This window comes from Raphanus sativus, chromosome 8 (genome assembly GCF_000801105.2).
Source record: "Raphanus sativus cultivar WK10039 chromosome 8, ASM80110v3, whole genome shotgun sequence".
NCBI classification, from domain to species: Eukaryota; Viridiplantae; Streptophyta; class Magnoliopsida; order Brassicales; family Brassicaceae; genus Raphanus; species Raphanus sativus.
The window spans coordinates 9,760,876-9,779,178 of record NC_079518.1 but is presented as its reverse complement, the minus strand read 5'-3'; the positions used below and the strand labels follow the sequence as shown (position 1 = coordinate 9,779,178).

General features: G+C 29.8%; 2 protein-coding genes across 2 annotated transcripts; both read right to left on the bottom strand.

Moving 5' to 3' along the window:
- Positions 1–6,546: 6,546 nt before the first annotated feature.
- On the bottom strand, positions 6,547–7,872 carry LOC108833732 (receptor-like protein kinase At3g21340). Its single transcript, XM_018607140.1, has 5 exons — positions 7,780–7,872; positions 7,493–7,619; positions 7,343–7,408; positions 7,039–7,228; positions 6,547–6,949 (listed from the first exon to the last, which is right to left on the bottom strand). The coding sequence occupies exons 1-5, from the start codon at positions 7,870–7,872 to the stop codon at positions 6,547–6,549; spliced, it is 879 nt and encodes a 292-aa protein (XP_018462642.1).
- Positions 7,873–7,990: 118 nt separating this feature from the next.
- On the bottom strand, positions 7,991–18,303 carry LOC130498963 (probable LRR receptor-like serine/threonine-protein kinase At1g07560). Its single transcript, XM_056992827.1, has 8 exons — positions 18,240–18,303; positions 16,574–17,153; positions 10,647–11,122; positions 10,410–10,545; positions 10,229–10,300; positions 8,425–8,496; positions 8,259–8,381; positions 7,991–8,165 (listed from the first exon to the last, which is right to left on the bottom strand). The coding sequence occupies exons 1-8, from the start codon at positions 18,301–18,303 to the stop codon at positions 7,991–7,993; spliced, it is 1,698 nt and encodes a 565-aa protein (XP_056848807.1).

Genomic DNA, 18,303 nt, shown 5'->3' with positions numbered 1-18,303 from the left:
ATAATTTATTATATAAATTGAATAAACAAAACAAATTTCTCAAGGAAATCTAGCATTTTGAATTATGGGTCGGGATCATAATAAATTAAATATAAAATAAATACATAATAAAATGCAATATATTATATTAAAATAGAAGTCACAACTTCATTACATGTGTGATATTTTAAGTTGTACCATTATTTATAGGATTATAAATACACATAACTTAACTATAATATTATTTAGTATCTTCATTTTTATTTAAAATAAAAATAAATATTAGTTTAAGAAAATTCTAACAAAATCTTTAAAGAATTTTTTCACAATCTTTTCAATTTATTTTCGAAAACTGATTAATTTCAATTTTAGTTGTCATAAAATATAATCAGAAATTTCAATTTAATTTAGTTTTGATTTATAAATAAAAAAATAAAATTATATAAATATTGTAATGATAATAATAGCCACTTAAAATGATTACTTTCCAAAAATACATTTTACAAAGATTTTAAAAAGATTTGGTTGGAAAGCAATATCCGTTTCTGTTTAATTATATAACATGTATAAACATTAACTTATCTTAAAATTTTATATATACAATAATCTATTATATAAACTGAATAAACAAAAAAATTACTAAAAGAAATATAGCACTTTGAATTGCGTGTCGGGATTATAGTAAATTAAATACAAAACAATTCTGAAGTATGTCATTTCTAACAAATCTAACATTTTAAACTAAACTACTATATTTAACTAAATATGATAAAATTATTTTAATTCTCAGTTCAAAAAAATATATTTTAAATTGATAAGTTAGTATATTTTATTTCATAAATAAAAAACATTTATTCTAAAAATAAAATATGTTGGTAGAATGGTTTAACATTAATAAACTATATAATACATGTATAAAAAGTTAACTTTTCTTAAACTTTTATATATACAATAATTTATCATATAAACTGAATAACAAAACAAATTTTTCAAGAAAATCTAGCACTTTGAATTATGGACCGGGATCATAATAAATTAAATATAAAATACATACATAATAAGAAGCAACATATATGTATATATAAATTATATGTGATCATTTGAAATAGTTAGTTAATTAACAGCATGAATACTATACAATTATTGTAGTTGAAGTAGTGATTTAAACATTTAAATACATGAATAATCTTAAAATATATACTAATTAAATAAACCAAATATATATATAAACATGAAAATAAATACCCGCACGGTTGTGCGGGTCAAAATCTAGTGTTTCATTAAAGGGATTAATTTACATTTATACTCATAGGATTAACTAATTCAAACTTTAAGTTTAGAGTTAAGGGAGGTTTTGGGATTAAGTTTTAAAAATTTATAAAATAAAAATAAATACTAAAAGTTTAAAAATAAAAATATGAAAATAGTTTCAAAAATTTATTTTCGAATTATAAAAAGAAAATTTGAAAAAAAAATTCAAAAAATCCAAAAATTTCCAAAAATAAAAAAATTTGAAAAAATTCGAATCTAAAAACATATAATATAAAACTATAAAAATATTATTTTTATCTTTTTTAATTTATTTTTATTTTTTCATATACTGTATTTAGAGTATAAAATGTTTTTTGACCTCTTAAATAAAACATTTTGGTCATTTTATTGGTGTGCTATTTTTACGACAAAGCTATAGAACTCAAGAACTCAAGAACACAAGTATAAGAAACAAGGTTTCTTATTCACCACTTTCAATAGCTTAGAAAATCACTCAAAACTAAGCTCTCAAACAATCACACAATCCGTGATTATTCCTTACAACTTACAATGCTTTATATAGGCTAAGACAACTTCCTAAACCTACTAAAGATAACACTTACAATATTTCCTAATCCCATTACATGATAGACTTTCATAACAACATTAGGATTAGGATAGCTTATATCTTAAGCTAATCTTTCAAGCTTATCAACATTCTCCCTCTTAAGCTTGACATATTCTTCACATACCACTTGCACTCCAATCAACTCTCTTAACTCCTTGAACCGAACTCGACTAAGAGACTTAGTGAGAATGTCGGCTCTCTGCTCATTGCCTGAAACATACTCTACTTCTATTTGCTCGTTTTCAATGCACTCTCTAATAAAATGAAACCTTCGGTGGATGTGCTTACTTCGACCATGGAACACCGGATTTTTAGATAAGGCAATTGCGGATTTGTTGTCTACTCGTAACACAACCTTCGTGCATTCATCTCCCATAACCTCACTTAAGAGTTCTTGGAGCCAGATAGCCTGTTTAGCAGCTTCAGTAGCAGCCATAAACTCTGCTTCACAAGAACTCAACGCCACAATCTCTTGCTTCTGAGAACACCACGTTATAGGGCTGTTTCCGAAATAAAAAATGTGCCCTGTTGTGCTCTTGCCATCATCAACATCCACGTTATGAGAACTATCACTAAAACCAATCAGTTTCTGTTCTTCTTGTTTCGCAAAACATAGACCAAGAGAAGTAGACCCTTTCAAGTATCTTAGTACGACTTTAAGTGCGGCTCCATGAGACTCCTTAGGCTCTTTCATGTATCTGCTCAACACTCCCACTGCATATGATAGATCTGGCCTCGTGTGTAGCAGATATCTGAGACAGCCGATGGTTCTTCTATACTCTGTTTCATCAATAGTTTTCTCCTCTGGTGACTTTCCAAGCTTCGTGTTTACTTCCATCGGTATGAGAGTAGAGTTGCAGTTCTGCATTCCAACTTCTTCGAGTATCTTCCTAGCATAGCCATCTTGAGACAGCACGATACCTTTGTTTGTTTGACAAACCTCAATGCCTAGATAGTACGTTAGTCTTCCAAGATCGCTCATCTCGAACTTTAGTGCCATCTCATTCTTAAACACCTTGATCAATCGCATTGACGAACCTGTAACTAGTAAGTCATCGACATAGACACATACAAGTAGAAGATCATTCTTCTCTTGTTTTCGGTAAAGTGATGGCTCCTTGTAGCAACGAGTGAAACCAAGATCGTGAAGGATTCGGTTCAGCTTGACATTCCATGCTCTCGGAGCTTGTTTAAGACCATACAACGCTTTATGCAATTTGTAAACCATATGCTCTTTTCCTTTGACTTCAAAACCTTCAGGCTGTGAAACGTACACTTCTTCTCTCAGTTCTCCATGTAAGAAAGCAGTCTTTACATCGAGATGATGAATCTCCCATTCTCTTGATGCAGCAATAGCAATAATCAAACGAATTGTCTCGATACGAGCTACCGGTGCGAAGACTTCATCATAGTCAATACCGTGTCTTTGAACATATCCTTTAGCTACTAGACGTGCTTTGAACTTGCTTATGCTTCCATCGGCATTCCTCTTAACCTTGAACACCCACTTGAGTCCAATGGCTTTAAATCCTTTCGGCAAATCAACTAGCTCCCATGTTCTGTTCTTCTCGATTGACTTTAGCTCCTCTACGCATGCATCTATCCATACTTTGTGTCTCTTTGCTTCGCTATAGTCCCATGGTTCATTGTTAATAACCATGAGCAGTCTCTCACTCTCCACTTCCGCTATCAAGACATAATCCTCCAAATAAGTGGGCTTTGTGCTTACTCGGGTTGATCTTCTCACGTTACCTTGCTCTGTTTCTGAAACAGAGTCGTCTTCTTCGTCCAGAACAGAGTTGTCTTCTTCGTCATCCAAAGCTTCCACTTCGACTACTTCATTCTCTCTTTCATCTCGTGTTTGATCGTAAATACCCTTTACTGGTATTAAGTCAAACGAACTCTGTTCTGGTCTTGCGTTATCTTTATCGTTCCAGTTCCATCGTTTTTCCTCGTCGAATTGCACATCACGACTCACAACTATTTTCTTGGTTAAAGGATCCAATAACCGGTACGCTTTAGAACCAGGTTCGGTTCCTAAGTGTACAAGGATCCTTGAACGGTCATCAAGCTTCTTTCTTCCAGCCACCTCTGTTCTTGCATAACAGACACAACCAAATACCTTAAGATGAGCAACATTCGGTTTCTTGTTTCTTAAGGTTTCGTATGGAGTCTGTTCGTGCAAAGATCTAGTTGCAATCCGGTTAATCAAATATGTAGCGTGTCTAACAGCTTCTCCCCAAAACTCATTAGGTACTCCCATGTGTTTCAGAAGGCTTCTTGTCATCTCGAGCAAAGTACGATTTCGTCGCTCAACAACTCCGTTTTGTTGTGGAGAGTATGGTGCTGTCGTGTGTCTATTAATCCCATGCTTCTTACAGTAGTTATCAAACTCGTGAGAGCAGAATTCACCTCCTCTGTCTGATCGGAAGACATTTATTTTCATTTGAGTTTCTCGTTCTGCAGTTTCCTTGAAAGCTTTAAACTTCATAAAAGCTTCACTTTTCTCTGTGAGTAATATGGTCCACATGTATCTAGAGAAGTCGTCGATTAGTACGAACACGTATCGTTTCTGTCCTGCAGTCCGAGGAGTAATAGGGCCACATAGATCACCGTGCACTAGTTCAAGGGGTCTTGTTGCTCGAAAAGAAGTAGTCTGAGGAAAAGGTTTCCTTGATTGCTTCCCAAGCAAACACGACACACAAGTCTCATGTTTTACTGTTATATTCGGTAATCCAGTGACCAACTCTTTACTTATCATTCTCTTCATCGTCTCAGAGTTAACATGACCCATTCTAGCGTGCCATCTTGATGATTCATTAGATGTTTCAGCATGTAAGCAGTCAATCGTATCAGTCTGCAACACAACTTTGTAGAGTCGGTTCTTAGCTCTTGCCGTTTTGATGATCAATGCTCCTTTCTTATCCAGTAATGTCAATATATCGTCCTTCATCCTTATCTCGCACCCACTCTCTGTAGCTTGGCCTAAGCTAACAATGTTGCTTCTCAAACCAGGTATGTAATACACATTAGTCAGAGTTTTCTTCTCGCCATTAGTTAAGATAAACCTAACTGATCCTTTTCCTCTTATATCGATCCGAGAGTCATCCCCAAAGCGCACTACTCCTGTGATATTGTCATCCAATACGTGAAACAATCTTCGATTTCCACTCATGTGGTTACTAGCTCCATTGTCAAGGTACCACACGTTTTCCATATCTTCTTCGTTTTCGAACACACTCGGTTTCACCTTCTTCTCATTCAAGTATACTAGCTCATGCATTAATAAATCATCTGCCACTTGTGTATCATCTTCTTTCTTCTCCACAGTTTCTTGTAACTTCAGTTTTGCATCGGGACACTCAGAGGCGTAGTGACCAGTTTTGTCACAAGAGAAACAGGTAATGTGGCTTTTATCTTTTGCTCCGTACTGACCCTGTTTGTAAGCCTCTCTTTGGGCATGATATCCAGTTCGACCTCGGCCTCTTCCTCCTCTTGAAACTCCTCGTGTGCCACGTCCTCTTCCTCTTCCATAGTTTTCTTGATATTGCTCATTACTGGCGTACATAAGTTTTCCTCGATCATCACTCTGTTCTTCTTCATCTTCTTCGTTTATTCTTTCCTCATATGCTTTCAACCTTCCGATTATGTCTTCAAAGCTAGTCTCATTAAGATTTAGCATCTGCTCAATGGAGGCAACTATAAAGATATACCTTTTTCTAGGTAAACCTTTTAAGAAACGTTTCACAAGTTTAGGTTCATCTATAGTCTCGCCAAGTGACGCACACTTTGAAGAGATTTCAGTTAACTTGCCCACGAAGCTATCGATACTGTCTCCTTCCTTCATCTTAAGTTTCTCAAATTCTGTCATCAGAGTGCTCAAGCGTGCTTCCCTTACTCGTTCTGCTCCTACATGCCTTGATTTTATTGCTTCCCAAACAGCTTTAGCTGTGTCTAGATTACCTACTTGCAAGGTTAGAGCTTCTGGAATAGATTGAAATATTAGTGCTATAGCCATGTAATTTTTCTTCACATGTTTGCTTCCATCTTCAATGGTTTCCCAGACATCATTAACTTTGAGAACAATTGTCATCTTCATAGCCCAGACAGTATAGTTAGTAGCGTTAAGCATCGGAAGTTTGATGTTTGAAGATCCGACATCTTTGTTGCTCAGCTCGACTTCGTTCTTCACTTCTTTTATATCTCCCATGATGAATATTAGATCTCGTAATCAAAGGTCAAGTTTCCTTATGGCTCTGATACCAATTATAGAACTCAAGAACTCAAGAACACAAGTATAAGAAACAAGGTTTCTTATTCACCACTTTCAATAGCTTAGAAAATCACTCAAAACTAAGCTCTCAAACAATCACACAATCCGTGATTATTCCTTACAACTTACAATGCTTTATATAGGCTAAGACAACTTCCTAAACCTACTAAAGATAACACTTACAATATTTCCTAATCCCATTACATGATAGACTTTCATAACAACATTAGGATTAGGATAGCTTATATCTTAAGCTAATCTTTCAAGCTTATCAACAAGCCATAGAAAATGTGTATTTAGGACAATTGCCCAACAACAAATATGAAACTAGGGTTTGTGAGCAATCCCTAATAAGGACGAGAAAAATAAGAAAAGAAAAGATACAAGCATGGAATGGAGATTAAACATAAACAAGTTAACGTGCCATAGGAGCCATTTGGGTGGCTGTGCTCACTTCACTATAACTCTTTGAGCGCATATCTTGAGTCCTTCCCCTTTTTAAGTTCTCGTGTATTAGACACTCGTTTAGTTCATGAACAATTTGAGCCATGTTTGGTCTTTTTTCTGAATAAGGTATCGTACAGGACATTGCCAGTTCAACAATTTTCCAGGCAGAGCTAGAGTCATAACTCCCTTTGAGGTTTGGGTCCATTATACTTTCGATATCTCCTATAGAGAGCATACACTTCACCCATTCTCCTATATGAGGCCTCTCGCGGGTTGGATCGATGACGAGTTGGTTTGTGATGATTTCTAATAATACAATACCGAAACTGTAGACATCACTCTTCTCGGACAACCGTTGTGTTTGGAAATATCTGCAATAATATGGTTAGTAAAATTTTGTGATAACTAAAGAAGTAAGATAAGCCTAGGAAGTCAATGACATGAAACAAACAATGCTTACTCTGGATCAAGGAATCCAGGAGTTCCGACAACAACTGTCGACACATGAGTTTCGCTCCCAACAGGGAAAGATCTTGAAAGCCCAAAATCACCAAGTTTTGCCTGAAAGTCTCCATTTAACAATATATTTGTGCTCTTGACATCTCTATGAATCATAGGTGGTTTGCATCCGGTATGCAAGTATTCCAATCCTAAGAGTAATATGATTAGTTATTAACAAAGTTGGTGGAAAGTCAAGACTTCAAGGTAATAAGGACACATCTTGAGTGTGATCTTTTAAGATGGATTTTGACAAAAACACAAACCAAGTGCAGCCTCTGCAGCTATTCGTAGTCTAGATGGCCAGTCCAAGAATGAGTAGCCTTCTTTTCCTGCATCCACCAGGACATTTTATCATTTATCAACACTGAAACAATATATACATACAAGTATATAGGTGATAGACTTTTTTTTACCTGAGAGATGCTCTTTTAAGTCTCTATTTTCCATGAACTCGTATACCAATGCCAAATGATTTCTTTCATCACAGTATCCAGCAAGGTTCACTAAATTATTATGATGAACTCTCATTAAAAGTTCCACCTAGCAACCGATATTGAACAAATGCAAAACATAATTAACAATCCATTGAGAGTGATTTAATAAGATTGATCGCTCGGTAGGCATATTTTTGAGGATGATATATTCAAGATACCTCAGCCTTGAACTGCTTATATCCTTGAGATGATGATTCAGATAATACTTTAACAGCTACTTGCTCAACATCGTTCAGATAACCGTGATAGATGATCCCGAAACCTCCTTCACCAAGAATCTTCTGGAAATTATTTGTCATTCCCAAAACCTCTGAATAAGTAAACCTTCTCTTTGTTGTTTCGATTGCGGGGCGTAGAGCTGCAAGAAATGATTCAACAAGTAATTTTTATGGTACTTTAATCAAGTCCCTAGGTTGATTAATTTGCTGCAACAACCCTACCTTCTCTTTTTGACCACCTTTTTCCCAGGCAAATGTAAAGCACAACAAGCACTACCAGGACAATGGCAACGGAAGCGACTGACGCTACAACTGCTACTGGAAATTCCTTTTTAGATGTAGTATTCACATTAAGTTTTGGGTTTCCCTGAAGCCTACATAACATAATCTTTTCATCATTTACTTATAACACAATACATAATTTGGTTAGATTAAGGAATCAGTAAGAAGTTACAAGAGAACTTTACTTTAAGACCAGTCCTCTTTCCTTTTGACTATTAAGAAGAGCTTGCGAAACTGGACCACTTAAACTATTATAGCTTAAGTCTCTGTTATGGAAGAGGAGAATCCCGTCAAGATTAGCAGGATATCTAGAAGAAAATGGCGTATACATGTTTTTGAGTGATCACTTACATGAATGACAAGGCTACCATGTTGGATAGAAAATCGGGAAGTCCTCCGGTCAACTTGTTACGTGACAAGTCCCTAACAATAGCAGAAATATACTATGATAGAACAGTTTGTTGGAAAGAGACAAAGTCTATTTGAACAGAGAACATACATAAAATAGAGAAGATGACTTTACTGAATAATATTTTTTATTCTCTGATGATCTTTTTAGATGATTAGCACTAAAAGACAAGCATATATGAAAATGAATTCATTAACCCCCTACTCATCTATCTTATTAAAGCTGAAGTACAATTTCGGTGTGTTTGGATACTTGGATAAGAGTTTTTAAAAATTTTGGTATGTTTGGAAACATGGATTGTAGTCTTTTAAAAAAAAAAAAATTTGTTTGGAAACAAAGATAGTAGTATTAAACAGAAAAATTAATGGGCTTAAGTTATTAAGTCCATTATAAAAGAATGTTGTCAATATATATAAGAAAAATACAATACAAAACCCAATTTGAAATACCAACTCAAATTATGGTTTTTATATTTCATATTAAGTTTTTAAAATATAATATATGTAATTATTTATATGATGATACGTATTAAATATTATTAATTATATGATTACTTATATGATGGTACATATAAAATACGATTAATTATATGATGAAATTATACGATATATAATAATGACTAAGGATGGGTTTTCAGACATCCATACGGGTTTGGTTCTGATCGGTTTGCGTTTCGGGTTTTTGGGGTCAAAGATTTCAGTCCTATTAGGATGTTTCTAAATTTTTGTTTGAGTTTGTTTCGGATCTTTGCGGGTTTGGTTTGAGTTTGGATAACCTATTTAAATTATTTTTAAAGTTTTAAATCACTATATATTTTAAATTTCTCAAAATCTATAAATAAAGTAATATATTACCTATAAATTTAAATAACATCTGTCAGAATACCTAAACTTAACATATCAATTGGTTTGATTTAAAATTTTGGATACGAAATCAATAATTATTTTAAGTATTTTTGGTGATTTGAGTATACTTTAACTATTTCAGATATTTGTTTTTGACTATCTATATATATTTTCAAGTATTTTAAACCAATTTAAAAGTATCATTCTTGATGTTTTATATACGTTAAATATAAAAATAATTAATATATAAGTATATAAATCTATTTTTAGATAAATTCAGGTACACGAATACTTCGGTTCAGATCTAATTCGGTTCTCTAACTAACAAAATTTTGAATAATTCGAATATTTAATCAATTTATGTTTAGGTTTGGTACTATATTTACGAATTGATATCAGTTCTGTTCCTCGGATTCATTTTGCCAAACCCTAATAATTACATGAAAAACAAATATCATCATATTTTTAAAATATACATCCGCGGAGGTGCAGAGCTCAAAGTCTATAATCATTTATTTTAACAACAAGTCAAATAAATATGTTGATTAAAGAGCGAATAAAACAAAACTAAAGAAATACATAGTTTATCAGAGACACTCTATGTGTCGAATTTATTATAAAGAAAATTTTATTAAAATAAATAAATTCAATAATTACAAACAAATAATATATTTTATAAAAGTGAAAAATAATATCCGCGCTTTCGAAGCGCGGGTCAAAATCTAGTTATTCTTTATAGTTAGGCGCAGTTTTAACCCCCAAATTGACTAAGCAATAAACCAAGAAATAAAATATAGTACCTTATTCACATTCCCAATTTCCCATTGATTCCATGTTTGAATCACGTTTCAACATGTACATTTTTGTCATAGTAAACACACATAGGAGAGACGATACTTACAGCACTTTAAGATCGGTTAGATTTTGAATGGTAGGTGATATGACACCGGATAGTCCAATTGAGGATAAATTTCTGGTTGCACAATGAGAAACTCGCTTCAAGCTCAAGATATATCTTAATAGGACCGTGTAGATACTCATAAGTTTAATATTTAATGGGTAGTGTGAAAGAGTAGACGTACAAGGAAATGATTCTCAGTGGTACAGACGAATCAGTGTTGTTACTGCATTTGAGATATTGGGATGGTTTAGGGACGCATGGATCTCCACTCCCGTTGCTTAATGCATAAGCAGCTAGGATCGTCTCAAACGCAATAACTGAAATAGAATTCAACAAATGACAGGAACCAGCATATGATGTAAATAAATAAATAAAAGGAGTCTGATATTAAACATAATATAAAAGCTATTTGGCTTACCGTCATCTTCATATGTTGCTGATTCTAAAATCTTAAGTACCGTGAAAATCTCTATGGCGCTAAGTAGAGGTGGAAGAGTTGAATCGTCAGTTTTTCTCAGTTCCAAGCTGCATTCTGAATTATTGCAGTTTAAAGGTACTTTGTTGGATACTGTATCTACTATTGAATCCGAAGGACTGTAAGCTGATGAAGTAATGTCTCCGTTAACCACAATGTCAAACATCCTACTTTCGTTGGCTCGCAAAGCTAGTAGTTCAAGAAAGTGAAGGTAGACGTGGAACTGGTCTGTTGAATTTGTAGTCCAGGTAATGCTCAAAGGTGAACTGGCATTAGTTGGTATGGCAGCCGTCATAATTGCGGCTAGCGGCAGGTCGTAAGGATTAGAACTTTCTGTAATGCCAGTGTTGTTGTTTATTATCTTCAAGTCCTCACTAGAGAATGCAGACCACGGACGATCATGGACATCGTCAGGATACCTGACAATGACTCCTATTAGCCAGAACTCAATAATTTAAGGAATAAAAAAAGGCATCTACAAAATGAAACTTCAACTAGATTTTGACCCGTGCGTCGGCACGGGTTTTTATTTAATGTTTATAATATCCAATATTAAATATTTGTTTAACTTATATTTTAACACACTAATATTATAGCAAACTTGATTGACATTATTTTTGTTTATTGTCTTAACAGTCAAAATATTGTCTAGAATAATCAACGGTGTTTGTAGTTGGATTTTTATTTTAATTGTATGTTGTTTTGTTTTTTTCTGTATATTTTTTTAACACCGAAAACTTCAAACTCAGAATTAGTTGAACTATTGCATTTCATCTAGGAAACACTAAGTTGTCCTTTTGTTTCTTTTTCTATTTATATGATAATAAAAGTAGTTGTTTTAGATATACATAAATGATTAGTAATACAATTTAGTATTTAATTATTTTTGTTTTGTTTGTTTAAATTTTATTTAATATTATTATTGTATTATTAATATTTAAATTTTATATAGTTTAGACTTTAGATATATTGTGATTCACCTAATACACTTTTATGTAAACATATATGCATGAGGCAAAATTAGAGAATAAGCTAATTTTATGTTTTAAATTATTTTTTTCCGAAATCAACTAATAAATAATATCTACCTTGATGAAAAATAAAATTATATCTATCTTATCTATATTATCAAAACATAAGTAATTTTGGGAATTGTTTGGAAACATGAAAAACAGTATGAAAAAGAAATATAATGCTATTTGGAAATAATAATAAAATAATTAAAATTTTATATACATCTTTCATATCAAAATAATAATTTAAAATTAATTTATATCAAAAATTGATTCAAAAATACATATATTCAAAAATTGATTTTACTAAAATATTTTCCATTATAAAAGATGTTTTCAATATATATATGAAAAATACAATACAAAACACAATTTCAAACACCAAATTACATATTTTAGGAATTATTTAGATAAATAATTGATTGTCTACTTTTTAGGAATATTTTGTTAAGATAGTTAATGCTCATTTATATTCAAAGGCTTACCAATAATAGATTTTGGTTTTCGTAATATTAGTATATAGCTATATATTAATTGGTTTAGATTTGGAAGCTAAAATCTAGCTAGTATTAATTCGAACTCAAGCAATAATGACATTGATTATATCAGTTACTTCCAAAATAAATAATATTTATTAGGTTAATTAACTCAATGGCATATAATTGTAATTATTGAGGAATACTTAGGGCTAATTCAAATTTGTACTTCAGTTTTAATAGATTATACTAGACCTTGACCCGCCCGACCGGGCGGGTATTTATTTTCTGTTTTTAGTTTTTTGCTTATATTAAATGATGAATTTTTAATATTTACACATAAATCCAGATTGAAAATTAACTTTTGCAGTTATAATAAAAATTAAAATTAAAAAGTTAATAAAATATTATTATATAAAATATTAAATTTTTAATTAAAATAATATAGAAGTGAATCACATTTTTTTCCAATTCTTAAATCTTAGCATCCCAAATAAAATAAATTTATAAATACATAAAATATATAAACATATTTAGAACTATAATTTTTATCAAAATAAATTTGTTCAAGAAAAATAATTTAACGTTGTTGTTGTTTATTTCTAGAACTTGATCCGTGACCGTATAGATATTTGCTTTCATTTTAAATCTTTTATTTGTACTAATGGTATAATATACATATATATATATATATATATATATATATATGTAAATTAAAATGTATTACATAATTATCAATAGAACATTTTAAAACATAACAATTTTATTTATTACGTTGAATAATTGTATTTTGTGATTTTGATCGTCTATCATATCACACTGTATCATATAAACAAATCCAATATCTATAACTAATTAAACTTGAAACCACTATACAAATAATATATAGATTAATTATTTTATATTTTATTTATATGTTATATAAATTGATTATGATGTGTGATTTTTATTTTATTATTTATACTAATAAATATTAAAAAAATATTTAATATGTTAAAACGAAGTATATTGGCAAAATCTATTATCGTAAAGATTTGATTAAGAAGATCTATTATTTAAATTAAGAAAATATATTAAATTCTTAAATCAATTATTTAAATAGAAAAAAAGACAAACATACTTAAATAGAGGTTCAATAAAGACAACTATAATTAAGGAAAGTGTATTTATAAATCAGAAAAGACAACTATAATTAAGGAAAGTTAATTTATTACTTCAGTGGCATTCAAATGTAAATAACTTCAAAAACTTAGGGGCATTTTCAAAGTGTACTTCTATTTTAATAATATAGACTAGATTTTGACCCGCCCTTAAAAAGGACGGGTATATTTTTTGTTGAAAATTTATTTTACGTAACAAAAATTATGATTTTTGATAAATTATATATTTTTTTAGTTTTTTATGAAATTTATCTTAAATTTACTTATATGACTTATTTTTGTTATTTTCAATAGGACCAAATTTTAGAAAACTTTAAATAATTCTAACCCGTAATATGATTTTATTTATTTAAACGAAGTTAAACTTATTTTACTCAGATTTTTTTAATTTAAATAAAATATTTTATATCTTCAACACTTTGTATTGAAAAATTCATTTGTGCGTTTTAAAATATTTTCTATAATTTTATTAAATTTAGTTTATGTGATTTAGTTTTTTATTTTAAATAAAACTATTTTTAAGGAGTTGAGAAAATCCAGACCAGTATTATGATTTTATTTGTTGATTTAATCATTTGTTATTTCAAATTTATTTTATTTTGAGTTTTCATTGAATAAATGCTTTCAAATAATTAATAATGTGAAAGATTTTTTTGAAAGATATGGTGCAAACATTTAGGAAACAAATTTTTCAAAAGACTAAAAACTTAATTATATTAAATAATCTTTAATGTAATTGCAAAATAATGACTTTTGATTGATTACAAATAATGTTGGAAAAAAGGTGTAGACAATTTTTGTAATTACTTAAAAATTTCAGGGGCAGATTCATAAACATTCATATGCTTTAATAGTATATATATACAGATATATAATTTTTTTTTAACTGGTGGTTGCTAAAGTGTTTTTATTAAATTTGAATTTGTTAATATTTGGACTATATAATGTAAGATGATATAGTATAATATTATGTATGATATATATTCTTTTAAATAAGTTTCAAAATGTGTATTAATTGGTTTAGAGGTCGATGGCATATGAATGATATTGTTTTGGTTTGTGGGTTAGTCAACCAAACAACTTTGTATCGTTAGCAAATTGATTAAAGGGGCTACGAATTGTTTTAAATGGTTTAAATATAGAGAAAATATAATTAAATTAGTGTAACCCATTTTATGGTTAGAGTGAAAACAGGAAACATTAGAACCATGATATATATATATCACGTGTTGTTAGGATATATGGGGGTAAACCAAACAAATAATTAGTTAAATGAAAGGGTCCAAAACAACTTGCATAAGTCGACTTTTCAAGACTGTTTCCCTTTTAATAGTATAGATTAAGGTTCATTTATTTTCAAATAATTACCAATACGTTGATTTTCTATATTGTTAATGTTAGCTATATTGGCAATTTATATCTGAAAAATAAAATTTGACAAAAAAATATCTGAAAAATAAAATTAATTACTAACTGGAACAAAATTCATCACGTGTGATAGCCAAGTAAGACCTCATAATGGGTTACTAGATTTTGACCCGCGCTTTCAAAGCGCGGGTTTATGTTTGGTGAAAATTTTATATAATCACATTTATATAATCCGTCTTGTATATGTATTTATATAATCCGTCTCATATATGTATTTATATCGAGATTTATGTTCGGTAAAACTATATTATACATGTATTTTTAGGTTTTTAATTTTGAATTAGATATTTTAAATATAAATCAATATAACAGTTTTATAGTTTTGATCGGAGACCTGCGGTTGAACGGATTACCGGTTGATCAAAGATAAATTCAGTTCGGGTTTGAAAAAAAAAATTAAAAATCCAATAAAAACTACTAAAATCGAAATCCAGTTACCGGTTGAACCACTGGTTGAACCAATAAACAATTTTTATTTTTTATAAATAATTTTTGTTAGATAGTTGGGATTATATTTAGGAAAAAGCGGTTTAAAACCAAACCATTAAATAGTTTGAGAAAAAACGATGCAGTTTCAAACATGTCCGGTTAGAAAAATATTAAAATGATGCAGTATCAAACACGGAATAATCACATACCAAAATTGAATTAGGAAACCGGTGGTTAATGACAAACCAAAAACAATTAAAAAAGAAACCAATGCAAAATGTCCAAAATGTCATTAATAAATACAAAAGAAAACTTCTTTAATAGGGGTAAACATAGTAAAAATCCAAATGTGCTTGTACTTTAATAGTATAGATAATTAAATTAACCAAACATTTTAATTAAAGAAATAAAAACCCATTTAAACCTAGTGGCAATCTCTTAAAATTTTTGTAGAAAACTAAGGGATAAGTACTTGTACTTCCTTTTTAATAGTTTAGATATTTACCACGTAAGTTTATAAGGAGTAGATTAATAATAATTGAATATTTGCTTGTAACTATTACATATAAATTTTTGAAATGCTAAATAATTTATACTATATGATTTTAGTATGGATTTTTGTGTTTTTATTATTAAAAATAATTTAAATTTACGATATGATTTATGGATTTTTATATTTAGATTAGTAAACATAAGTTACATTAACATATGATTTTGGTTTTAATATATGATTTTAGTATGGATTTTCGTATTTCAGAAGTGCTTTACATTTACATATATAATGTAACCAAAGGAACATTTTTTAATTGCTATTATAAAAAACGAATTCATTAAATAATAAGTTTTCTTTTATCCAAATTATCCTCACTTTACATTTTCAATGATCCTTATCTGCACACAGGTTGAAATATTTTTTTAAGGAAATGAAAGATTGCAATTTTTTAATTTGATGTAATAGCTAAATATTGGGAAACTCATTTGAGTTTTTTAAGGAAAGTTCTATATATTATTTTTTGTAATTTTTTTGTTAATTAAAAATAGAATGGCATTCACTTGTAATTATTGAGCAAAAGTAAGGGTTATTTCTTTTTTGTGCTTCAGTTGTAATAGTTTAGATGTTTACTAGATTTTCGATGTTTCAGAATATAAGATATTTTTAATTTTCTAGATAACCTTTATTCTTATTAAAACTGTTTAATCAATTTTATTTATAGTGTAATTAAAATTATTTGTATTTTCACCTAAACATCAAATATTTTAACACAGAGGAAGTATTTGTTAATCCAAATCTCCTACTCAAGATAACTAATAGGATAAATACGTCTATCTTACATACAAATCTATCATATAGGCAGAAAACTTACCGTATAGCATGACTAGAATTGCTAAAATACACTCGAGCCATTCTCTTCAGGGAACCGCTTCGAGAAGCATAAACATTATTACTCAATGGCCGAAGTTCTAAGGCTGAAATGAATGGCACTGTTTTGTCTGTCTTAACAAGACAAACTTGCAAAGTGTTTGACCATGTGGTGTGAATGACTTCTGTAGATGTAGTATATTCTTTGTCCAATGACTTCTGTGATGACCAATTGTTATTAGGGTCTTCAAAACGATTAGATATTGTCTCCCACCATGTCCTGCCTATATACAGATCGAAGTTTGGATGACTGTCCATACCATCGTAGTTTCCATAGACGAATGAAGCTCTGACCAAATAGCGAATGTCTTGCGTGACATTTAGGCTATAGCAGTGTCGTATCCCATCGGGAAAGTATCTTAGAGTTGTATACGCCTTGTAATAGGTCGACTCCAAATGTTTCTGGATTGTACCACTTTTCCCACCCTCAACAAATTTGGCGTCCGAGGAGAATGTTAATTTATTAGATGGATCGGTATAAGGAGGATCATTAGCGGATAGCCCACAATCCAAGCTGATAAATCCTTGTAAAAGAAAAAGAAGATTTTTTATTGATCATGAAGAAGATTTAATGTATTTTTTGGGTGTAAATTTAATGTATTTTTAATAATAAGTATGCATTTATTTAGTTATTAAGCAAAAATTACTTATTTTTTTATAAAATTTGGCTATAATAAAACAAAAGATATTTAAAACATCAATGTTATCTCTATATATTATTTGAAGATCTTTTAAAAAGTTGTAATCTCAATTTATATTAATTACAAAATAACTTACTGAAATATAATTCCTAAATGTATTCTTAATTGATGCACAATTACAAAGGATTTGAACAAACTTTAGTCTAATATTTTCTTCTAGAGAGATTTAGTAACATTACATTAAAGCAGTCAACAGTCCATGATTAAAACAATCGACATTTATGATAAACCTATGTCTAACATTTATAAGATTGTATACGCAATCATATGAAAAGCAAGTTTTTAAAAAATTGATATAGTGTACTATGTACACAATCATCCACGATGTATACATTTTAATGAAACACTAAAATTAGTTGCGAAGCATATAAATTATTGGTTTGCAAGCGATTATTAACAATTAGATGTATCGTTTGGTTCAATATTGGAACATATCGGCAATTTATGGTTTAGTGTTGATTATGGAATATGTATAATCTTTTTTTTTTCATACGAATGATGAAAATAATCTAATTTTTTTCTTTAAATAGATAATATACAGTTGTTTAATGTGATCAATATATATTTATATATATGACAATTAATTATTTAAATATTAAAATTGATAACAATTTGTTTATCCTCTAACATTAAAAATAATATTAAAAATAAATTAAATAATCATATAATTAAAATTTACATTTTCGTATATGTTATATTTTGATTTTTTAAACAACTATAAATTAATAAAACTGTTAAAAGTCTCACATAAAAATTTTAGTGATCAATGATTTAAATATATTTTTATTACAAGGTATAAATGATCATAAATCATATGTGTATGAAACTTTATTTAATAGGTCTTAGAAAATATATGATATTTTAATTTTGAAATTTACGTTCAATTATTGAAAATGTAAGCGAATGTACCGCTGGTCGCGTTGAACAAGTAAAATGGCCTTTTTAATGTGAATATCATACGCAAATGGTACAT

Excerpts from the sequence above, each read along its gene's own strand:
- LOC108833732 (XM_018607140.1), bottom strand. The coding sequence starts at position 7,872 with ATGACAAATAATTTCCAGAAGATTCTTGGTGAAGGAGGTTTCGGGATC. Across the intron at positions 7,620-7,779 it reads TTGAGCAAGTAGCTGTTAAA|GTGGAACTTTTAATGAGAGT; the intron begins GTATTATCTGAA and ends ATCGGTTGCTAG. Across the intron at positions 7,229-7,342 it reads AGCTGCAGAGGCTGCACTTG|GATTGGAATACTTGCATACC; the intron begins GTTTGTGTTTTT and ends TATTACTCTTAG.
- LOC130498963 (XM_056992827.1), bottom strand. The coding sequence starts at position 18,303 with ATGTACCATTTGCGTATGATATTCACATTAAAAAGGCCATTTTACTTG. Across the intron at positions 8,497-10,228 it reads CTAACCGATCTTAAAGTGCT|GGACTTGTCACGTAACAAGT; the intron begins GTAAGTATCGTC and ends TGCTATTGTTAG. Across the intron at positions 8,382-8,424 it reads ATGGTAGCCTTGTCATTCAT|ATATCCTGCTAATCTTGACG; the intron begins GTAAGTGATCAC and ends ATTTTCTTCTAG.